At 34.8% G+C, this 26532-nt stretch overlaps 1 protein-coding gene and 1 pseudogene across 1 annotated transcript; both read right to left on the minus strand.

Annotated features, from left to right (window-relative positions):
* Positions 1–599: 599 nt before the first annotated feature.
* On the minus strand, positions 600–18731 carry LOC134277884 (uncharacterized; annotated as a pseudogene).
* A 23-nt stretch (positions 18732–18754) lies between these two features.
* On the minus strand, positions 18755–19673 carry LOC134277885 (uncharacterized). The gene is made up of 2 exons (XM_062760177.1): positions 18894–19673; positions 18755–18787 (listed from the first exon to the last, which is right to left on the minus strand). The coding sequence occupies exons 1-2, from the start codon at positions 19671–19673 to the stop codon at positions 18755–18757; spliced, it is 813 nt and encodes a 270-aa protein (XP_062616161.1).
* Positions 19674–26532: the final 6859 nt, after the last annotated feature.

Genomic DNA, 26532 nt, shown 5'->3' on the forward strand with positions numbered 1-26532 from the left:
CTTCGGCCCTCAGGCTGATATGGGGCCACTCGGGCTGATATGACATATGATATGGATTTTAGTATGTAATATTCTCTATGTAATACAGGTGTACACATCAGTTTCAGCAGACATTCATTTCTTACTCGTCTTTTTCCTGTCTCTTTGATTTGGATTTCTCCCAATAAGTCAATCACAGCCTCCATTTTAATGTCTTCAGAAAGGCAGACCAGGGCGTATTGTGTGAGACTAGGAGTACACTTTGACTTGTGTTCACGAGTCTTCTTTTGTAATATAAGGAATTTTAGCGGTCTGTTTGCCAAATGGTCAGATCTGTGTTCAAATGTTTCTATGCTGGCAACATGTCTGTTTATTATTCTCCTCTGCTTTTGGAAACTTTAGTTACTAAGGTCTTTCAGATACTTCTGTTTTTGTATGAATGTGCTCATCATAGATCTAATTCAATTGTCCGATTGTTCTGTGTCAGTACAGAATGTAAAATGTCATATATCTATTTCACTTTAATATTGTAGAAAGTCCTGTCTCTCTATGTATCTATATACACGTATTTTTTGTTTACCGTAAGATACTCCAACCCACACAAGATGAGTTTTGTCGTCATAACTCAGGGCCATTGGTCCGTTTATCTTTTGTCGTCATGTCAGTAGCAGTGACAGAAAGTGGCCGTTCTTGTCAAGCATTTCTATTGTGTTAGTGTTACTGTCACACACCAGGATGTGTGACAGCGCGTCAGTACAGATTCTTAATGGAAAAAATCGTGATCCAGATGGGTGTCCTGTGTAGGAGAGACGGTGTCTACCTATACTGTCTGTCACCACTACAGCACCATTACGACCATAAATATTAGATACAATAACATCACCATTGCGGTTCTCTGTGATGTAGACAGGATCAGAATACAGTTTCTGGTCTGTGTTGTCTTGCTGTATAGTATGTAGGTGATATCCTGTGTCATTCTAGCGTGCTATTATGCCTGTTTTGTAGGACCGCATCCCGACCAGCAAATCGCCGTTGAGGTGGGAGGAGTAGACACACTGTGGTACCCATTGTTCTGTTTTCTTTATCAGTGTAGACTTTGTTGTGATATCTTTAGAGAGTTTGATAATGTTACCATCCCTGTCTATGTAAATAAGATTACCAGTAAGATTAACAGTGTGTTGTCCCCACACTGTAATACATCTGTCAGATGATGTAGTATGTCACCCTCTGAGTTTATCAAGATCAGATTACTGATCCAGGCCTTGTCTGGTGTCACACAGGATATATGCGTAATATAAAATATTTCACCTGTCATTGTGACAGATTTGGTTAATACCGGTGAAGGCATCAGTTTCAGCAGACATTCATTTCTTACTTGTCTTTTTCCTGTCTCTATGAGTTTAATTTCTCCCTGTAAATCAGTCACATCCTCCATGTTTATTTCTTCAATCAGGCAGACCAGGGTGTATTGTGTGAGATAAGGAGTGTCCTTTATGTTCTGAACACGGATTTTCTTTAAAAGCATCAGATTTTTAGCGATATCATTGCTAACTGCATAGATCTCTGTTCAAAGTTTTCTATGCTGGCAAGATGTATGTTTTTTCTCTTCTGTTTTTGTAAACTTTGAATAAATCTTTTGTGTCTGATTTTAACATCACACATGACAGTGTCTATGAGGTTCCTTAGTTTCTGTGCCTTTGTTAACATCTCTGACTGACGGTTGGATATTTCTGTTTGACAAATTTTTATATCAGCTTTGATTCCTGCAAAAACATGACAGCTGTTATAGAGAGTCTCACTTCTGATGCTGTGAATGATTTCTCTGTGTTTTTGACGGCCTGTTTTGTATGCTGTTCTAATGTGTAGTATTTGGTGGTGTCTGTGTTCTGTACATTGGAAACAGATAGGACGTTTACAGGAATGACAGTAATTTTTATAAAACATGCCTTGGTGTCTCTCATAAGTCTTGTTTTGTAATGTGGTTATATTTCTCGCGGTAAATCACAACATCATGGTGTTTGGTGTGTAGATCTATAACATGTCTCTCTCTACACTGTAGACACAGGTCATGTTTACACGTTTTACAGTAGTATGCTGTGTCACCCTGACACTGGGAACACTGCCGTACTTTACACTGGGAACACTGCCGGACTTTACACTGGGAACACTGCCGTACTTTACACTGGGAACACTGCCGGACTTCACACGGCGAACACTGCCGGACTTTACACTGGGAACACTGCCGTACTTTACACTGGGGACACTGTCGGACTTTACACGGGGAACACTGCCAGACTTTACACTGGGAACACTGACGTACTTTACACTGGGGACACTGCCGGACTTTACACTGGTTGCTGAATCTTGAACCCATTATCCTGAAGACAAGACAAAGTCTCTTGTTTAGAGATAGTTATATTTTTCAAAGTAAATCACAACATCGTGGTATATGGATTGGAGATCTATAACATGTCTCTCTTTACATTACAGACACAAATCATAATTACACGTGTTACAGTAAAATCCTGTGTCCCTTGACACTGGAAACACTGACGTACTCTACACGGTGTGAAGTGTATCCTAGCCTGTCCATGATTTACAGGATTTAGTTGTTATGTTCACAATTTGCTGAAACTAAATCAAATTACAATGTATACAAACACGTATATCTTATTACAGTGTACTAGATCAGAAAGCATATAGAAGTTTTTTATAAAGAAAAAGAAGACTTAACAACAAAAATTTCATTTGCGAAAAATCTTGAAATAAGTTGACGTAATCTAGGCTGTATGTTTACAATATTAATATACGTCCCCTTCAATTTGCAAAAATATAATTTATTGAATTTTGTATGAGGGCAACATAAGTTTTGAGGGACCCAAGGGCCAGGAAGTGTTTGTCCGTAAGGCCGAAGGCAACAGTTTGGTTTAAATGTTCAGCAAAACGCATTCTGTTCGAGAACACATTCAGTAATTTAATGTCTTGTTATTATTATACCATTTACTTTCTATTATAACACATCTTCTGATGACTTAATATTGGCATTGAATATAACAACATTTTGATGATTCTGAAACTGTTGACTTATACTGTTTGATTGCTTAATTGCTGTTTTACGTCCCATGGAAGGACTTTTCATTGACATAGAAAGCGACGGTTCCGTGAGGGGTTTCAAATTTAGACTTAAAGACGGCACTCATGGTCGTGACTCGGGACCTTTCATTTAAAAGACCGTGACTTTCACTTACAGTACCATGCGCTTCGCGAAGGAACAGTTACCGCCTAGGTAGAGCTATATTATATCCAAGTCACGGTTTCTGGGAATATTATCTCCGGTTTGGTTTTTTTGTAATAAAACACATGTTCGATCCCGATGCACATACTTCTGTAACCATATGACGATATGTACGGCAAGTTCGCAGCTTAAATTTGGACGATAATCGGAGACTTAATATTATGACACCCAGGTGAATGTACGATTTCACAAAATCTGTGGTATTCAATAGTTAACATAATTATTGATAGACTGCGGTTTATTACCTATCAGTATCAATACTAATATATACAAGCAATGCCAAAGTAGAACTTGAAGTAAATTTAGCATATGTGTACGCACTGCAAAATATTATTACAATGTATGATTAAGTATGTTAATCTTCCGAGACAAAAAGAAGGTAGTTATAAGGAGTCCGACCCATAAAGATAAGTAATAATCTTTTATTGTGAACCTGGGAGAATAGGAATTATAGGTCCTAGAAACAAATAACGTTCAACTAGCAATATAACATGATATAGGTGTTCATCATAATCCAGTCACTGTGATAATAATCTAATAAATACTTCATAATAACTCAGTAAATAAAAAAAGTTCATCAGAAACAAAAACCGATACACAATTGAAAAAACCTATTAAGCTAGTGAAGGTTCGACAATACCCAGTCACTGTTCAACATTACCCAGTTACGTTCAAAATAACCAAGTCTTTAAGCAACCTAACCCAGTCACGGTTCAAAATAACCAAGTCTCTAAGCTACCAAACCAAGCCATGGTTCCATATACTAGTAACCAAGTCAATAAACAACCTAACATAGTCACGGTTTAACATAACCAAGTCTCAAAACAACCTAAACCAGTCACGGTTTAACAAAACCAATTCTCTACACAACCTAACCCAGTCACGGTTTAACATAACCAAGTCTCTACACAACCTAACCAAGTCATGATTCCATATAACCAAGTCTTTAAACAACCTAACACAGTCACGGTTTAACATAACCAAGTCTCTACACAACCTAACCAAGTCATGGTTCCATATAACCAATTTTTTAAACAACCTAACACAGTTACGGTTAAACATAACCAAGTCTCAAAACAACCTAAACCAGTCACGGTTTAACATAACCAAGTTTCCAAACAACCTAACCCACATAAACATAACCCAGTCTATAACAACTTACCAAAGTCATTGTTCCACATTACAAGTCTCTACACAACCCATCCAAGTCATGGTTCCACATAACCAAGTCTTAAAATAGCCTAACCCAGTCACGATTTAATATAACTCAAAACAACCTAACACAGTCACGGTTTAACATAACCAAGTCTCTAAACAACCTAACCCAGACACGGTTTAACATAACCAAGTCTCAAAACAACCTTACCCAGTCATGGTTCCACATAACCAAATCTCTTAACTACAGTACAGGCCACGAGTCTTCCGCATCGCTCGGTGGAAAGAACACCGTGTGAAACGGTCTGTGTTACACCGTGTACACGGTGTAGCACGGTGTGTGTGGATTTGAAATATACAGGTAGGCACCAGCCATGGCACGCACCGTGGCTGGAAAAATCTCAGCTAATGCCCTCCGTGTCGCACCGTGTCCAGTAAATTTCCCTCCGTGTCGCACCGAGTGTCCAGAAAATTCTCCTCCAAGCTGCACCGTGTAAATAGTATTACAGACAAAATCGGATGTTTCTGATAAAAAAAATTATTAATAAATGTTGATGACAATTTAATACTTTGGTTTATGTATTTATAATCATAATCGTTTTTATTCTACCAGATATTGGATTCGGAATGGCACGCATGAGATATCGGTAAAAAAAATGATTGATTTTCATTTAAATTAACTGTGTGTCTAGAAATTAATATTTTAGTAAAATTATTCATTCACGTCACAAAATCAAAATTATGAATTTTATTTTAAATGAATATTAATTTAATCTCTTGTGTTCATGTAACAAAGGAAGACGAAATAACGTCGAGCTGCATTCGTGTCACATACACCGTATCTAGGATAAAATCCGAGCTGTATTTATGTTCATGGTTTTAACATGTACAGTACTAGTGTACGATCCAAGCATTATTATGTATATTCCTTATTAAAATACATATAATTTGTTCATCTTGATTCTGAATGTGGATGCGAGAATCGTCAGCAGAATCACGAAATTGATGCAATAATTTCAAAGCGTATTTCTCGTAACAGCAAACATCATATTCATTGAGTAGTGTTCATCACGTTATGTTTTTAAAATCCTTTCAGTGTAATTAATTATTTAAAAAATATTTTCTTTATTCTTATAAGTTTTTTTCTTTTCTTGTAAAATGTATAAAAAGCAATATCAGAGAGAGAGAGAGAGAGAGAGAGAGAGGGGGAGAGAGAGAGAGAGAGAGTCATACAACCCCTTTCTAACGTAGTCTGTAATTATTATTTTTTTTTATTCTTCGTTTAATTTAAGTTACGGAGGTCACATTAATCATTCTATAATTCTATTTAATTGCCACAACTTTTGTTCATATTCAACCCATTTAATGCAATCAATTCGTCCTCTGTAGATGCTGTACGCACAATATTGTGCATCACCTGTCAATCAAATCCCATAAGGCTAGGTGACCTTGAAAGTCTGTTTACGCGGAAAGAATTTCTCTTGTGATTTGAAACAATCTTATGGTCAGTTCCGAGTTCACACCTGTTCAAAAAATATATTGGGTCTCTGCCGGTGGGCCAGGAAAACGACCAGGGCATTGTCGTAAATTCCTAATGTCGGAAGAAGACTCGAAAAGCCAATGTTGAATGATTTTATCAGAATTCTATTGAAAATTACTTTATTTGTCTATCAAATTCTTGCTTGTGATCCATTAAATTACTTTTATAAGAAAATGAGACGTATTTACATGTATTAGTATCACGACATCAGCAGTGATCAGCCTTTTTTCAGCAGTTCGAGTTGCGCGATAGATTTGATTTCGTCACGTTCGAATCACCTTAATATAACCAAGTCTCAAAACAACCTAACCCAGACATGGTTCCACATAACCAAATCTCTTAACTACCTAAACAGTCACGGTTTAACACAACACAACCAAGTTTCTAAACAACCTAACCCTGTCATGGTTCCATATAACCAAGTCTTAAAACAACTTACCCAGTCACGGTTTGATATAACTCAAAGCAACCTAACCCAGTCACGGTTTAACATAACCAAGTCTCTAAACAACCTAACCCAGTCACGGTTTAACATAACTCAAAACAACCTAATCCAGTCTCGGTTTCACATAACCAAGTCTCTTAAGCAACCTAACCCAGACATGGTTCCACATAACCAAATCTCTTAACTACCTAAACAGTCACGGTTAAACATAACCAAGTTTCTAAACAACCTAACCCTGTCATGGTTCCATATAACCAAGTCTCTAAACAACCTAACCCAGTCACGGTTTAACATAACTCAAAACAACCTAATCCAGTCACAGTTTAACACAACCAAGTCTCTAAAAACCTAACCCAGTCACGGTTTAGCATAACTCAAAACAACTTAATCCCGTCTCGGTTTAACATAACCAAGTCTCTAAACAACCCAACTCAGACACGGTTTAACATTACCAAGCCTTAAAACAACCTAACCCAGTCATGGTTCCACATAAACAAATCTCGTAACTACCTACGCAGTCACGGTTTAACACAAACAAGTCTCCAAACAACCTAACCCAGTCATGGTTTAACATAACCAAGCCTCTTAACTACCTAACTAAGTCATGGTTCAACATAACCAAGTCTCTACACAACCTTAACAAGTCACGGTTCCACATAGCCAAGTCTATAAAACAACCGAACCCAGTCATGGTTAAACAATACCAAGTCTCTTAACTACCTAACCTAATCACAGTTTAATAAACCAAGTCTATAAACAACCTAACCCAGTCATGGTTCAACGTAACCAACGCAGCTAGGATAAGGCTGCCCGTAAAATATCAAACTGTTCAAACTGTAGTTACTTCTCTGAACTACTTAGATATGACGTCATAATAGAATATGACGTCAAGTCACTGTATACTTGATCTGACATGACGGGGAAAGTGTCATAATTTTTGCATGGCATGTAGATTTATTTTCGGGACTTGTTGTTTAATTCATGTGTAACGATAATTTTCTAAGCTCGAGTGTGCTGTTATGATGTTGAACATTGAAATTTAGATATCCTTGTTCCTTTTGGTTGTCCGATATGCATATATTCAAACACTAGCAAAATATTATGTGTTAATCGTTCCCCTTACATGTCCGTAGACAGAGTTAGAATTTATGAATCGTGTTTTATTTTGGACTGGCACAAGTGATAAACAAGGACTAATTGAAGATATTCCGCGTGAATCTACAAGAGAAGTATGCACTCTAACTGAATATTGCTGGGGGATTATGTGTAGTTTATCCATTTTTGTTTAAATCGCAATTAATAGTGGAAAATCACCCTTCTTTTGTAGGTAAGTTTAATTTCTCGTAAAATATTTTCTAAACGAGTAAAAATTAAACATGCCCCCACCACTTTCTATGTACTAAAGATCACGATGAATTGATATATGTAACAAACTTTGCACAATATTTTTATTTTGCACTTGTGCCGAAGCGATTTTTGTGCAGCAATTAGGAATATCATAAATCTGAACACAGTCATGTGACATCACATAAATGCTTTAAAATATAACCTGATTAAACTATTATCTCAAGTTGTCTGCAGTTTCAAACAAGAATTACATATTAAATTAAAGATCAAGCTCGGAATAATATGTATATTTTCAAGGCATTTCAAGCCTTCGGACAGCCTTATCATTACTGCGAAGTCTATACAACAACCTAACCTAGTCACGGTTTGAAAAAAAAACAAATCTCTACACAACCTTACCCGGTTAAGGTTTCACATAACCAAGTCGGAAACTTCCAAACCAAGTCATGGTTCCACATAACCAAGTCTTTAAACAGCCTAACACAGTCACGGTTTAACATAACCAAGTCTCAAAACAACCTAACCAAGTCACGGTTTAACAAAACAAAGTCTCTAACCAACCTAACCCAGTCACGGTTTAACATAACCATGTCTATAAACAACCTACCGAATTCATGGTTCCACATAGCCAAGTCTCTTAACAACCTAACCCAGTCAGGTTTCAGCATAACCAAGTCAAAAAATAACATAATCAAGATATGATTTAACATAACCCAGTATCTAAACAACCTAATCCAGTCACAGTTTAACACAACTCTAAACAAACTAACCAAGTCTCGGTTTAACATAACCAAGTCTCTTAACTACCTAAACCAGTCACGGTTTAACATAACCAAGTCTCTAAACAACCTTACCCAATCATGGTTCCACTTAACCAAGTCTCTTAACTACTCAGCTAGGATAAGGCTGTTCGTAAAATATCAAACTGTTCAAACTGGAGTAACTTCTCTGAACTACTTAGATAGGACGTCATAATAGATTATGATGTCAAGTCACTTCATTCTTGAGCTGACATGACGGGGAAAGTGTCATAATTATTACATGGCATGTAGTTTATTTTGGGGACTTGTTGTTTCATTCACGTGTAAGGATTGTTTTTTAAGCTCGGGTGTACTGTTATGATGTTGAACATTTGAAATTTAAATATCCCTATTCCTTTTACTTGTCCGATATGCACATATAAAAACAATAGCAAAAAAGTAGATGTTAAACGCTCCCATTCCACGGCCGTAGACAGAGTTAGAATTTATGAATCGTGTTTCTATTGGACTGGAACAAGCGATAAACAAAGACAAATTGAAGATATTTTGTGTGAATCTACAAGAGAAGTATGTCCTCTAACTGAATTTTGCTAGGGGGATTGTGTGTAGTTTATCCATTTTTGTATAAATCGATATAAAGAGTGGAAAATATTCCTTCTTATGTTGGTAAGTTGAATTTCTCGTAAAATATTTTCTAAACGAGTAAAAATTAAACCTGCTCCCAGCACTTTCTATGTACCAGAGATCACGATGATTGATCTATGTAACAAACTTTGCACAATATTTCTGTTTTGCACTTGTGACGAAACGATTTTTGAGCAGCAATTAGGAATATCATAAATCTCCGTCACGTCATCAACACAGTCATGTGGCATCACAAAAATGCTTTAAAATACAACATGATTAAACTATTATCTAAAATTGACTGCAATTTCAAACAAGGATGACATATTAAAATTAAAATCTAGCTCAAAATAAAATGTATATTTTCAGGGCATTTTAGGGCTATGGACAGCGGACAGCCTTATCATAACTGCGTACCATCCAAGTCATGTTTCCACATAACCAAGTCTTTAAACTACCTAACCCATTCAAAGTTTAACACAGCCAACTCTTTAAACAACCTAACCCAGGCACGGTTCCACATAACCAAATCTCTTAACAACCTAACCAAGCCACTGTTTCACATAACAAAGTCTATAATACAACCTAACCCAGTCATTGTTCCATGGAACCAAATCTCTAAACTACCTAATCCAGTCATGGTTTAACATAACCAAGTCTATAAAACAACCTAACCCAGTCACGGTTTAACATAACAAAGTCTATAAACAACTTAACCCAGTCACGGTTTAACATAACAAAGTCTATAAACAACTTAACCCAGTCATGGTTCCATATTACCAAGTCTTAAAATAACCTAACCCAGTCACAGTTTAAAATAACTCAAAACAACCTAACCCAGTCGCTGTTTAACATAACCAAGTCTCTAAACAACCTAACCTAGTCATGGTTTAACATAACTCAAAACAACCTAATCCAGTCTCGGTTTAACAAAACCAAGTCTCTAAACAACCTAACACAGACACGGTTTAACATAACTATGACTATAAACAACCTACCGAATTCAAGGGTCCACATAACCAAGTCTCTAAACAACCTAACCCAGTCAGGTTTCAGTATAAACAAGTCAAAATATAACATAATCAAGATATGGTTTAATATAACCAGTCTCTAAACTACCTAACCCAGTCACAGTTTAATACAACTCTAAACAAACTAACCCAGTCTCGGTTTAACATAACCAAGTCTCTTAACTACCTAACCCAGTCACGGTTTAACATAACCAAGTCATGGTTCCACTTAACCAAGTCTCTTAACTACTTAGCTAGGATAAGACTGTCCGTAAAATATCAAACTGTTCAAACTGGAGTAACTTCTCTGAACTACTTAGATATGACGTCATAATAGAATATGACGTCAAGTCACTGTATACTTGATCTGACATGACGGGGAAAGTGTCATAATTATTACATGGCATGCAGTTTATTTTATGGACTTGTTGTTTCATTCAAGTATAAGGATTGTTTTTTAAGCTCGGGTGTACTGTTATCATGTTGAACATTTGAAATTTAAAAATCCCTATTCCTTTTGCTTGTCCGATATGCACATATTAAAACAATAGCAAAAAAGTAAGTGTGAAACGCTCCCATTACACGGCCGTAGACAGAGTTAGAATTTATGAATCGTGTTTCTATTGGACTGGCACTAGTGATAAACAAGGACAAATTGAAGATATTTAATGTGAATGTACAAGAGAAGTATGTCCTCTAATTGAATTTTGCTAGGGGGATTGTGTGTAGTTTATCCATTTTTGTATAAATCGATATAAAGAGTGGAAAATATTCCTTCTTATGTTGGTAAGTTGAATTTCTCGTAAAATATTTTCTAAACGAGTAAAAATTTACTTGCTCCCAGCACTTTCTATGTACCAGAGATCACGATGAATTGATCTATGTAACAAACTTTGCACAATATTTCTGTTTGCACTTGTGTCAAAGCGATTTTTGAGCAACAATTAGGAATATCATAAATCTCCGTCACGTCATCAACACAGTCATGGGACATCACAAAAATGCTTTAAAATACAACATGATTAAACTATTATCTAGAATTGACTGCAATTTCAAACAAGGATGACATATTTAAATTAAAATCTAGCTCAAAATATAATGTATATTTTCAGGGCATTTTAGGGCTATGGACAGCCTTATCATAACTGCGCACCATCCAGGTCCTGTTTCTACATCACCAAGTCTTTCAACAACCAAACACAGTCACCGTTTAACAAAAACAAGTCCAAAAGCAACCTAACTCAATAACGGTTTAACATACCCAAGTCTTTAAGCAACCTAACCCAGTCACAGTTTCACATAACCAAATCTCTTAACCTAATCCAACCACTGTTTCACATAACAAAGTCTATAAAACAACCTAACCCAGTCACGGTTCCATATAACCAATTCTCTAAACTACCTAACCCAGTCACGGTTTAATATAACCAAGTCTTAAAACAACCTAACCCAGTCATGGTTTAACATAACTCAAAGCAACCTAATCCAGTTTCGGTTTAACATAACCAAGTCTCATAACAACCTAACTCAGACACGGTTTAACATAACCAAGCCTCAAAACAACCTAATCCAGTCATGGTTCCACATAAACAAATCTCGTAACTACCTACCCAGTCACGGTTTAACACAAACAAGTCTCCAAACAACCTAACCCAGTCATGGTTTAACATAACCAATTCTCTAAACTACCTAACTATGTCATGGTTCAACATAACCAAGTCTCTACACAACCTTAACAAGTCACGGTTCCACATAGCCAAGTCTATAAAACAACCGAACCCAGTCATGGTTAAACAATACCAAGTCTCTTAACTACCTAACCTAATCACGGTTTAATAAACGAATTCTATAAACAACCTAACCCAGTCACGGTTTTAAAAAAAACAAATCTCTACACAACCTTAACCGGTTAAGGTTTCACATAACCAAGTCGGAAACTACCAAACCAAGTCATGGTTCCACATAACCAAGTCTTTAAACAGCCTAACACAGTCACGGTTTAACATAACCAAGTCTCAAAACAACCTAACCAAGTCACAGTTTAACAAAACAAAGTCTCTAACCAACCTAACCCAGTCACGGTTTAACATAACCATGTCTATAAACAACCTACCGAATTCATGGTTCCACATAGCCAAGTCTCTAAACAACCTAACCCAGTAAGGTTTTAGCATAAACAAGTCAAAAAATAACATAATCAAGATATGGTTTAACATAACCCAGTCTCTAAGCAACCTAACCCAGTCACGGTTTAACACAATGCAAAGAAACTTACCCAGTCACGGTTTAACATAACCAAGTCTCTAAACAACTTAACCCAATCATGGTACCACTTAACAAAGTCTCTAAACTACTCAGCTTGGATAAGGCTGTCCGTAAAATATCAAACTGTTCAAACTGGAGTAACTTCTCTGAACTACCTAGATATGACGTCATAAAAGATTATGACGTCAAGTCACTTCATTCTTGAGCTGACATGACGGGGAAAGTGTCATAATTATTACATGGCATGTAGTTTATTTTTGGGACTTGTTGTTTCATTCAAGTGTAAGGATTGTTTTTAAAGCTCGGGTGTACTGTTATGATGCTGAACAGTTGAAATTTAAATATCCCTATTCCTTTTGCTTGTCCGATATGCACATATAAAAAAATAGCAAAAAAGTAAGTGTTAAACGCTCCCATTCCACGGCCGTAGACAGAGTTTGAATTTATGAATCGTGTTTCTATTGGACTGGCACAAGTGATAAACAAATTGAAGATATTTTGTGTGAATCTTCAAGAGAAGTATGTCCTCTAACTGAATTTTGCTAGGGGGATTTTGTGTAGTTTATCCATTTTTGTATAAATCGATATAAAGAGTGGAAAATATCCCTTCTTATATTGGTAAGTTGAATTTCTCGTAAAATATTTTCTAAACGAGGAAAAAAATAAACCTGCTCCCAGCACTTTCTATGTAACAGAGATCACGATGAATTGATCTATGTAACAAACTTTGCACAATATTTCTGTTTTGCACTTGTGCCGAAGCGATTTTTGGGCAGCAATTAGGAATATCATAAATCTCCGTCACGTCATCAACACAGTCATGTGGCATCACAAAAATGCTTTAAAATACAACATGATTAAACTATTATCTAAAATTGACTGCAATTTCAAACAAGAATGACATATTAAAATTAAAATCTAGCTCAAAATGAAATGTATATTTTCAGGGCATTTTAGGGCTATGGACAGCGGACAGCCTTATCATAACTGCGTACCATCCAAGTCATGTTTCCACATAACCAAGTCTTTAAACAACCCAACACAGTCACCGTTTAACATAAACAAGTCCCAAAGCAACCTAACCCAATCACGGTTTAACATATCCAATTTTCTAAACAACCTAACCCAGTCACGTGCACGGTATTACATAAGCAAGTCTCAAAACAACCTAACCAAGTCACGGTTCAACAGAACCAGGTCTCAAAACAACCTAACCCAGTCACGGTTCAACAGAACCAAGTCTCTAAACAACCTAACATTAGTGCGGTTTCAACATATCCAAGTCTCAAAACAATCTAACCCAGTCACGGTTTAACATAACCAAGTCTATAATACAACCTAACCTAGTCATGGTTCAACATAACAAAATCTCTTAACTACCTAACCTAGCCACGGTTTAACATAACCAAGTCTATAAAACAACCTAACCTAATCATGGTTTAACATAACCAAGTCTCTTAACTATCCAACCTGTCACGGTTTTAACATAACAAATTCTCTAAACAATCTAACCCAGTTATGGTTCAACAGAAAATAATCTTAAAACAACCGAAGCCAGTCATGGTTCAACATTACCAAGTCTCTTATCTTCCTAACTCAGTCACGATTTAAAATAACCTAGTCCTTAAACAATCTAACACAGTCACGGTTTAACATAACCAATTCTATACAACAACCTCACCTAGTCACTGGACAACATTACCGAGTTTCTTATCTACCTAGCCCAGTCACGGTTTGACACAACGAAATCTCTAATCAGCCTAATCCAGTCACTGTTCCACATAACCAAGTCTCTAAACTACATAACAAAGTAGTTTACAGTTTAACACAGTTTAACATAACCAAATCTCAAAACTACGTGATGATAACGTGTAAGTGCGGCATATTAGTTTACCTCATTAATTGAACTTGGTCCATTATTTATATAATGAATTGACGACGAATTTCCCGTTCATTTCAAGGAGCACACGGCAGATGTGACCGGTCTGCAGGGGATGCTCACTTCTCCATGGCACCTGATCCCACCTCAAATGTTTTGAAGCTCCGTGTTTGCTCTGCTTTTGTTTTGTATTGTTTTATGGACTTTTGATCCTGAATTCAGTTCGTTATCTCCATATATTTCATTCTAAACAGAACGGAGAAGAATAGAAAAATATATTTAAGAAATAAATTAATTTTTTGAAAATTCATGAGGATATGAACTACGACGCTTTAAGCCGGCATAGTGTTAGCGCTTAATGATAAATATGCCGACGAGAAGCGTCGTAGTTCATGTATCTCGTGATTTATTTTTTTAATTAACATTATTTAAGGAATAACTGTCTCATTTTTCAATTTCATGATGTGATCAATCAATTGATAAAATTATCACGCAAGCACGCAAGCCAATCGAATGATCGTCGTCCTGATATTGAAAAAATCTGAGAGTTATTCCTTATATTTACATGCTTTGATTCCGCCAATCTACGTGCTCCAAGCCCTGCTTCTGTCTAGCTGTTTGTCCTCCCCTGCACGTGGTTTTTTTAGGAACTGTTCCAAAATATTGATGGGGAAATAAAGTAGATTTACAATTTGTAATTTATCTCGGACAAAGACATTGGAAATGTAAATACATACATGTATATATTAGGCAATTTCACCACATATGTTCAAATTATGCATTACGTTTCATATAAGAAGCAATTTTTGGATCATATAAGAACGATATGAATATATATACAATCATATGAGAATCATATGTGGCAAATCATACATGGATCATATGAATACACACATGTAAATCATACGAAGTAGTATACTGAGTTCATATGCCTTTATATGATTCTCATATGAAACCAATTATATTATCAACATATCATTTGGACCATATGTGGCAAATTTGCCTGTATACACACACTTTTACTTCTTATCCTAACCTCACTTTTAGTGTTTACCTTCAGTCCTCCATACTAATGATCCTGAAGTGTGTCATTTAGCATGTTATCTTCTTCTATCCCCAAACTGCACACCAACTTTATTTTTATCTCCGACTTTATCCAAGACAAGAAGGCTAACGTTTGTGTTGCAAGTACACGTATCTACTGTATTTTTATCTCCGACTTTATCTATGACAAGAGGGCTAACCGATTGTGTTGCAAGTACATGTATTTACTTGTACCATAAAATAAGTTGTTAAAATGCTGTCATCATGAATAATTTTGGGTATATTCTTGAGGTTTTTATAATTAATAATCTTTCAAAAAAAATTCATATTATGAAAAAAACATAAAAATATGTATGAGTAAGTTTTACAGTTATATTAAGGGCTAAATATCAAAACGAACACTTGGTCAGATTGGATTAAGTTTTAGAAATTCAAAAATCGTGTAATAAATTTAATTATACATTTATATGCAAACTTCATGTATCTATTCGTCCATTTTCACTAAATTGGGGGTGGTTAAAAAATTTAAAAGGATACAAAAGCCTTTATGAAATGGTTCCAGCCGACAATGCGTCTAACATTATAGTCTCTGTTTGTAAGGCATATTACTATAATTGCATTTTAGCTTGTATTTTTATTTCCTGCTGGAAATCCAACTTTTATTTGCAGTTCACTTTCTGGAGATGACATTAATAGCATTTCATCATTTTAAAACGTTTAGAACTTTAAGAAACTTTAACAAATCGCCAAATTTACCAAAAGTCAGTAACATTCAGATTTACGACTTTTCTATATTATATATAAAACCACTCTTAACCATAAATTATCAACAAAATCATTTTGCAAAGAACCACTTTAAATTCCACACAATTCAGGTATTGTCTTCATGTATTTTTTTAATGCTCCATTACAGAGAAAACAAACAAAATCAATAATCCAGGAGTTTTGAGGGAAACGTTGAAATTCTTAAAATCCTTCCAAAATTTGTTGCGAAACTGACAATCTAAGCATTAATTATCATATTCTAGGCCTAGCTGCCTTCATTTTGCAAAGGCATTTTTCTTTCTTTAGGAAAATGAAATCAAATTGTTTGAACATTGTTCTTTATAGTGTCTAAAGTTTGTGTTCAATTTTGAATATATTTCTCTGGTGAACCCCAGTGCACCTACTCTTTTTCGAAAACCAGAGAAAGTGGTTGAAACATTTCTTCAAGTTTAATAATTTTATAAGAAGTTAAATCCCCCTTTTTGCATTTTCTGGTCTGCTGCATGTTCCTTTTTCTGCTGCAGTATATTCTATGTAATTAAAAGGTTTTTTTTTTAAAATTTTGCAATTCTATAAGATCAGTGTTTCAAAATCATCATTGTGCTTAAAAAATTTAAATTGCTGTTGGTTAAATAATCACTTTGTTATTTCCTTTGTTCGGTAGCAGTCCAATTTTAAGGGATATCAGTACTTAGACAGTCTGATATAACGATTAATATCAGACTGCTCACTAATATCGGACTGCCATAGGTAAATTTTTAGACTCCATGAACAAAGGAATGACGTCACAGTAATGTTTTAATAGGAGCAGAACAAACACAGACCTCCAAGACATCAGAGGTGGGATCAGGTACCATCTAGGAGAGAGCATCCCCATTCAACCGGTCACACTTGTCATGATCGGGAAAAAACGGAAACGGTGTCATTTGATGAAAAACCATGAAATAACATTTAAGAACTATCACAATTCAGCCAACATCATATAAGAATCATATCAATTAATTTGTGTAAATTATGTCTTAAGTAAGTGAAATAAAATTAAAATTTACAAATCATTTTGATAGAATATACTTTGCTGCCTTGTTACACCAAAGTGCATTGTGGCAATGTGACGTTTAATCTAAAGTGGATACACGTAATAAAAGGATGCTGGAGCTCCTCTTTGACAACCTTTAGGAAGTCTTCGGAGAACAGGTCTTCCAACAAACTGTTAGAATTCTAATTGACATTGTTGTGCTCTTGTATAAGCCTACATGTTTCTTCAGCCCTATAAAGCAAAATATTTACATGAGAAGAGAATACTTGTACTGCCGTGGCCTTCAGCTCGCAATTTAGATATACAGCTTCGAGCATTTTTTAAACTCACATAGGCACACAAATTAACGCCACATTGTTACAATGCGATTTGGTATAACAAAGCAGCGAAATATATCTTAAATATATAGATTTTTTTTAAATATATATACTCGGGCAGTCACAAATTTAGAAATACATTTAGGAGGGTCCCAATTTTTAAAGTTGAGGGTGGAAATTCTACCTTCATTTTCCCCTATTTTACTTAAATACTGCTTTTTAAAATATTTTTTCACTAAGTCTTAAACTTCCCTCATCCCGAAATTCACTCTTATATACTTTTCTATATAAGATTTTAAAAATGTCATTTAAGTTGCTACCATGTAACTTGCACCTATATATACTGTAAACATGAACAGCATGTAGATATGTGCTAAACATATAGCTTTTATCTGGTTACTAAGCTACTGCTGTAATTCATATCAGATTGTATAAGTAATTAATTACAAAGGTCCTTCATATACCTCTGTTTTTGTATGAATGCGTTCATCATAGATCTAATTTACTTTACCAATTGCGCACTGTGTCAGTATAGAATATGTAACGTCATTTATTTGCTTTACTCTGATTTGTTATGTATTGTAGATAGTCCTGCCTCTCTATGTATCTGTATACACACACTTTCTTTTCCTCGTAGGATAATCCAACCCAGAGAAGATGAGTTTTGTCGTCATAACTCAGGCCCATTGGTCTGTTTATCCCTTGTCGTTGTGTCAGTATCATTGAGAGGTAGTGACCGTCTCTGTCAATCATATGTATTGTGTTATTGAAATCATCACACACCAAAATGTGTGACAAAGCGTCTGTACAGATTCCCCGTGGAAATAGTCCTGATCCTGATGGAGGACCTGTGTAGGAGTAGCGATGTCTTCCTCCACTCTCTGTCACCACTACAGCAAATCGGTCAGACACAATAACATTTCCATTGCGGTTCTCTGTGATGTACATAGGATCAGAATACAGTTCCTGGCCTGCATTTCCATGCTGTATAGTATGTTTGAGTTGTCCTTTGTCATTATAGCGTGCTATTATGCCTGAATAGTTGGAATGCATTCCGACCAGTATATCGCCGTTGAAGTGGGAGGAGTATATACACAGTCGTATCCATGGTTCTGTTTTCTTTATCAGTGTAGACTTTGTTCTGTAATCTTTAGAGAGTTTGACAATGTCACCATCCCTGTCTAAGTAAATAAGATCACCAGTAAGATTCACTGTGTGTTGTCCCCACACAACTCTAGTTGCAAAAACATCTGTCAGATGATGTAATATGTCACCCTCTGAGTTTATCAAGATCAGATTTTTACCATCACTGATCCAGACCTTGTCTGGTGTCCCACAGGAAATATGCGTAACATGATATGTTTCAACTGTGACTGTGAGAGATTTGGTTAATACCGGTGTAGACATTTTCAGCAGACTTTCATTTCTTACTTGTCTTTTTTCTGTCTCTATGATTTGGATTTCACCCAGTAAATCAGTCACATCCTCCCGTTTGATTTCCTCATTCAGGCAGACCAGAGCGAATTGTGTGAAACTAGGGGTGTCCTTTAACCTCTGTACACGAGTTCTCTTTAGTAACATGATGAATTCTAGCGGTCTGTTTGCTAACTGTTCAGATCTGTGTTCAAAGTTTTCTATGTTAAAAAGATGTTTTCTATTTTTTTGTAAACTTTGAATAAATCTTTTGTGTCTGATTTTGACATTACACATTACAGTGTCTATGAGGTTCCTTAGTTCCTGGGCTTTTATTAACATCTTTGACTGATTGTTGGGGATTTCTGGGTGATAAGTTTTTATATCAGATCTGATTCCTGCCAGAACACAACTGTTGTTACAGAGAGTCTCACATCTGATGTTGTGAACGATTTCTCTGTGGTGTTGTCGGTTTGTTTTGTATGCCATTCTAATGTCAAGTATATTGTGTTTTCTGTGTTCTGTACATTGGAAACAGATAGGAAGTTTACAGGAATAACAGTACTTTTGATACAACATGTCTGGGTGTCTCTCACAATTCTTTTGTTTTATAATATGGTCATATTTTTCACGGTAAAGCACAACATCATGGTATATGGAATCAAGATCTATAACATGTTTCTCTTTACACTGTAGACACAGGTCATGTTTACACTTGTTACAGTAGAATTCTGTGTCACCCTGACACTGAGAACACTGCCGGACTTTACACGGGGTATTATATGCTAAGGTGTCCATGATTTACAGGATTTAGTTGTTATGTTCAGAATCTGCTGAAACTAAATAAAATCAAATTACAGAATATCAAACACATATTTTACCAGGTCAGAAAGCATATAAAAGTTTAAAAAGAAAACGGTTAACTTAACAACAAAACTTCATTTGCACAAAATCTTGAAATAAATTGAGGTAATTTACACTGTGTATTTGGTAGCTTACACTGTGTATTTGGTAGCTAACATTGTGTATTTGGTAATTTACACTGTGTATTTGGTAATTTACACTGTGTATTTGGTAATTTACACTGTGTATTTGGTAATTTACACTGTGTATTTGGTAATTTACACTGTGTATTTGGTAATTTACACTGTGTATTTGGTAATTTACACTGTGTATTTGGTAATTTACACTGTGTATTTGGTAATTTACATGGTGTTTTTGGTAATTTACACTGTGTATTTGGTAATTTACATGGTGTATTTGGTAATTTACACTGTATATTTGGTAATTTACATGGTGTATTTGGTAATTTACATGGTGTATTTGGTAATTTACATGGTGTATTTGGTAATTTACATGGTGTATTTGGTAATTTACATGGTGTATTTGGTAATTTACACTGTGTATTTGGTAATTTACACTGTGTATTTGGTAATTTACATGGTGTATTTGGTAATTTACACTGTGTATTTGGTAATTTACACTGTGTATTTGGTAATTTACACTGTGTATTTGGTAATTTACACTGTGTATTTGGTAATTTACATGGTGTATTTGGTAATTTACATGGTGTATTTGGTAATTTACACTGTGTATTTGGTAATTTACACTGTGTATTTGGTAATTTACATGGTGTATTTGGTAATTTACACTGTGTATTTGGTAATTTACACTGTGTATTTGGTAATTTACATGGTGTATTTGGTAATTTACACTGTGTATTTGGTAATTTACATGGTGTATTTGGTACTTTACACTGTGTATTTGGTAATTTACACTGTGTATTTGGTAATTTACATGGTGTATTTGGTAATTTACATGGTGTATTTGGTAATTTACAATGTGTATTTGATAATTTATACTGTGTATTTGGTAATTTACATGGTGTATTTGGTAATTTACATGGTGTATTTGGTAATTTACACTGTGTATTTGGTAATTTACACTGTGTATTTGGTAATTTACACTGTGTATTTGGTAATTTACACTGTGTATTTGGTAATTTACACTGTGTATTTGGTAATTTACACTGTGTATTTGGTAATTTACACTGTGTATTTGGTAATTTACGCTGTGTATTTGGTAATTTACATGGTGTATTTGGTAATTTACATGGTGTATTTGGTAATTTACATGGTGTATTTTGTAATTTACACTGTGTATTTAGTAATTTACACTGTGTATTTGGTAATTTACACTGTGTATTTGGTAATTTACACTGTGTATTTGGTAATTTACACTGTGTATTTGGTAATTTACACTGTGTATTTGGTAATTTACATGGTGTGTTTGGTAATTTACATGGTGTATTTGGTAATTTACACTGTGTATTTGGTAATTTACACTGTGTATTTGGTAATTTACACTGTGTATTTGGTAATTTACATGGTGTATTTGGTAATTTACACTGTGTATTTGGTAATTTACATGGTGTATTTGCAATGTTCATATACGTCACCTTCAATTTGCAAAATATAATTTATTGATTTTGTATGAGGGCAACATAAGTCTTGAGGGACCCAAGTGCCAAAAACGTTTGCCGAAGGCAACACTTTGGTTCAAATGTTCAGCAAAACGCATTCTGTCCGAGATCTTATTATTATATCATTTACTTTTTTATTATGACGTATCTTCCGAAGGCTTCCATATTGGCAATGAATATGACAAAATTTTGATGATTCTGAAACTGTTGTACGAGTATAACTTGCATTGTTGATTGATTGCTTGTTGTTTTTACATCCCATGCGAGAATTTTTCACTCATATAGAGACGGCACCGTGAAGGGTTTCAAATTTAGACCTAATGTTCAGAGTCCTTTTTTTATTTTAGCATAAAATAGTATTAATTTTTATTATCCCGTAATTTTGACCTTTTGACCTTGACCTTGGAGTTTGACCCACTTTTACACAAAAACTTTCATACTTTTACTTCGGCCATAACTTTTGAATCGTAAATACTAGGACTTTTATATTTCACATATATATTTTTTGTGACAAGACCTTTCATCGGATACCAACAACTTTGACCTTTTGACCTTGACCTTGGAGATTTCCGAATTTATGAAAAAATTTCAACATTGGCCATAAATTTTCAACAGTAAGGGCTAGGGCTTTCATACTTCATATATGTAATTCTTGGATATCAAGAACTTTGACCCTTTGACCTAGACCTTGGAGTTTGACCTTCTTTTAAAAAACTATGACCTTTGCCACAACTTTTGAACAGTAGATACTAGGACTTTCATATTTCACATATGTATTCTTTGTGGCAAGACCTTTCATTTGATATCAACAACCTTGACCTTTTGAAGTTGACCTTGGAGAATTTTCGTACTTATGAAAAAATTTTAACCTTTACCATAACTTTTGAATGGCAATGGCAAGGGCTTTCATACTTCACATATATAATCCTTGTGAGAAGACTGTTCATCAGATACCAAACACTTTAACCCTTTGACCTTGACCTTGGAGTTCAGTGATGATTTCTAAATAAATGATATATGATAGGGTGTTCATATTACACACAATATGTCATTAAAAATGACATCTCACCCACAAAGACACCGAAAGCGGGGGACCACAATTCCTTGAATTTGCTTGTTTTAACTTACACTTAATTATTGGCTTGTAGCATGAAGAAATACATGTACTTCAAAATCCCGCAATTAGTTTAGGAACGAAAGTAGATATACACATCCTTATTTGTTTACTTTTAAATGTATCAATTCAATTAGTGAAAATTTATGTTGATATCTGCTGTACTTTATTATTTCATACTACGGGTGATCTGTTTCTAAACATCAAGGATAAAAGAAGCAAATGTGCACATTTTTTGTATTTTTCAGCATTTTTATGCCCCTGTAAACGAAGTTTCGGAGGTATATAGTTTTTGCCCTGTCCGTCTGTCTGTTTGTCTGCAAAAAACTTTTACCTTGCCCATAACTTTTGAATGGGTGGGGCTATGGCTTTCATATTTCACATGTATATTTCTTGTGAAAAGACCTTTCTTTGGGTACCACCAAATCTGACCTCTTGACCTTGACCTTGGAGTTTGACACACTTTTACACCAAAATTCCAAACTTTTACTTTGGCCATAAATTTTGAACGGTTGGTTCTAGGACTTTTATACTTTATATATGCATTCTTTGTGAAAAGACCTTTTATTAGATGCCAACAAATTTGACCCTTTAACCTTGACTTTGGAGTTTGACCTACTTTTTAAAAACTTTAACCTTGGCCATAACTTTTGAACTGTACGAGCTAGGACTTTTATACTTCAGATATTTAATTCTTGTGACCAGACATTTCATTGGATACTATAACAATCTTGACCTTTTGACCTTGACCCTGGAGATCGACCTACTTTTAAAAACCTTTAACCTTGGCCATAACTTCTGAACAGTAAGGGCTATTGCTTTCATACTTCATACATGTAATCCTTGTGACAAGAACTTCCATTGGATACCAAAAACTTTGACCTTTTGACTTGACCCTGGAGATTGAACTACTTTTAAAAAACTTTAACCTTGGTCTTAACTTTTGAATGGTAAGGGCTATGGCTTTCATAATTCACATATGTAATCCTTGTGACAATACCTTTCATTGGATACCAATAACTTTAATCCTTTGACCTTGGAGTTTAACATACTTTTAAAAAACTGCAACCTTGGCAATACATTTTGAATGGTTAGGGCTAGGGTTTTCATACTTCCCATATGTAATCTTTGTGGCAAGGCGTTTCTTAAGAAACAACAACCTTGACCCTTTGACCTTGACCCCAGAGTTTGACCTACCTTTAAAAACGTTAACCTTGGCCATAACTTTTGAACAGCTGGTGCTAGGGTTTTATATTTCACATTTGTATTTCTTGTGAGAAGTCCTGACTTTGGGTTTCAACATGTCTGATTTGCATTTTAGAAAATTTAACCTTCGCCATGTTGCCACACGAGGGCATCAGTGTTTCACAAACACATCTTGTTTTAAAGCAAAAATTAACTCTACGCCCTATATGCATACAGGTCCAACAAGTGTATAGGTCTATATTTAAACAAATTACCGTTGTCATTAATTGACATTTTCATTTAGCGAGTTTATTACTCTATAAAAATTGTACTTTGAGTTCGTTGTCATGATGCTTTCAGGTGCATAAGCACATTTTATTTGTAAATTTATTAGCACAACTTACATGTACTTTCAATATATAGATATACTTATACTCTTATCAATTGTTTTACTACTACATGTATTTTCATGTCTCCGGTTCGGTTTTCTTTGTATCATCGGGTTCGATGTCATCTGACGTTCTAGAACATTCAATAAAGATTAGATCGGACATAAACGGAAAGGTTTTGTACATTTTGTTTTTTAATCAGTAACCACAACTTATTTCTTTTATTTCACTTAAACATATTCCATGTATTTAAATTTAACAAAAGTCAGCTGTATGAATTTTGTATATAGATATATGTATATACATGTATATAATTTTGTTAAGGTCAAGATCTAGTAATTTCCTTTAGCCTACCTTTTTGGTGCTAGATCCATTATGACTTCATAATAACTTTCATCTTTCTTTTTCCCGTACTTTACAGTTCCAATAGTATTATGTAGAAAATAGGGTATTTTAATGGAATTCATTTTAAATCATGTGAAAAGTAATATCGATACCTATAATATGTTTTACGGTGTGACCGTTGGGGCGAACGCAGTAATGTACCATCAAAAACACTTGAAAATTGATTATAGACTATAGCCACTTCGAATACCAAAACGCACAAGACATCTCGACTACTGTGACGTCACACGACGTCACGGAGCTCGTCGGAGATTACGGAGACAACCGAGCGTCTAGTTGAAACTATAGACCTAGTGCAATTTCGGTCGAAAAAATTGCAGAGTTATTTTTTGTTTCTTTGAAAGATTTCTACAAACTGGAAGCCTTTTATGCTTTACGTTATTATTTATTTGCGCAAAGGACATTGGGTAGTGCAGGAATTCTGGGAATGTTTCACAGAGAAATTTGGCTGACGTATGTACAGATTTCAATCCGAATTTCCTCTGTTCATACACGTTAGTCTATTGAGCTCGCTGCGCTCGCTAATATGTTAGACGGTGTGACCGTTAGTGAGGGCGGAGCCGTGAAGAGAAAATTGCTACATTTTATTGTTTAATGATAAATCAGTTGATCAGTTTAATTCTGAAATTGTCAATGCATAGAACTAAAGCAAAGGGTTCGCTTCATGCGGGTCTATGTCAGAAAATCATAACAAAGAACTCAGTTCTCTTGGGAAAAAAAAGCTTTCCCATCTCTTACATATACCTCATTACTTTTCATTCAAATAATGCAAGATATTTCATCATGAGATGAATGGTTGTCTAGCCAGAGCACTTAAAGTGGAAGAACGTCGTGGGAAAAAAGAGGGGCATGCATTGGGCTATTGGACCAGTAATGGGTTAAAACATACCGGGCCCAAGAAATGTGAGACAGCGCGGTCCAACGACACCTCAAACTTTAATAGTTATACACGTAACAGTAAACTTGTTCCAAAATACTAGTATATCCAATAAATAATAATCAAAAAAAAATTATCAATTCATAAACTTTTTCTGAGCACCAATTCTTTTTCTTTCACTACTTGATTTATATGCTTATTTAACAACTGAACGCTTATCTAGAAACCTCAAGTCATTTCTCAACTGTTATTACGTACTCCCATTACATGGTTATGATGTCATCTAAAGTAAGAACAATATTATTGTCAAGACCAGATCAGAAGACGAATTTGGGACCCAATTAACTACAGGCAGATGATCTACTTCCCGGATGAATCTAATCAGACCAACATTTGACTGTGTTACTATCACAAGAGTTGAAAATATAACAGCATCACAACTTTTATGGGAAAAAAAATTTGCAAACTAAATGATGCATGATCAGGGACATTTAATACTACGTCCATGTTGTGACATATCTTTTTTCTTTTTATTTATTTCTTTTTATTTTACATTATTTGTAACCCATTAATTATAATTATTGTTTTCTTAATTTTAATGAAAAATGTATATTTCACCTTTCAATCTTTTTTTTTTTAAACAAATATGATTTAAGTAGTCTTTAGAATTTTCTAAATCTAACATAATTGTATTGAAAACAATTATATATCTGGGGAAAAACTTTAAAAGTAAAAGTTTTTTTCTGGTACCCTTGTCATTAATAGTTAATTATATAATTTCAAAACCAACACTTGTGAATAATCAATATAATAATAGGGTACACTTTTGAGAAGTTATGAATAGAATATTTTATCAATGTCAAACAAAGATTCTGAATATTTGCTTGATGTTTTTGATAGATAAGCACATTTATTAGGATTGAAAACTATATTGATAGGCTTGATGTGTATTACATTTGAGTATAGTAGTGTACATATAGGTATGTATACATTAACAGAATGCACTGCACTTTGAAGTTGTATAACTTTGTGGATATTTTCATGCATTTACTGAAAGATGTATGTACATGTACTACTAGACTGAACAACTACCTCTCCAGACTGTACATCATACATTGTTTAACTTATTTTTTACTGCTTTAATTTTGACTTCATATGTAATTCCAATTATAAAAAAAAAATCTTTTTGATTTTTTAAATCAATA

This window comes from Saccostrea cucullata, unplaced genomic scaffold (genome assembly GCF_032062105.1).
Source record: "Saccostrea cucullata isolate Sc308-1 unplaced genomic scaffold, CSIRO_AGI_Scuc_v1 ctg1250, whole genome shotgun sequence".
In the NCBI taxonomy this organism is placed as follows: Eukaryota; Metazoa; Mollusca; class Bivalvia; order Ostreida; family Ostreidae; genus Saccostrea; species Saccostrea cuccullata.

Bases quoted from the DNA above. Each gene is read 5' to 3' on its own strand.
- LOC134277885 (XM_062760177.1), bottom strand. From the start codon at position 19,673: ATGGACACCTTAGCATATAATACCCCGTGTAAAGTCCGGCAGTGTTCT. The intron at 18,788-18,893 runs GTAAGAAATGAA...GTGGGACACCAG, and splicing joins TAGAGACAGAAAAAAGACAA to ACAAGGTCTGGATCAGTGAT.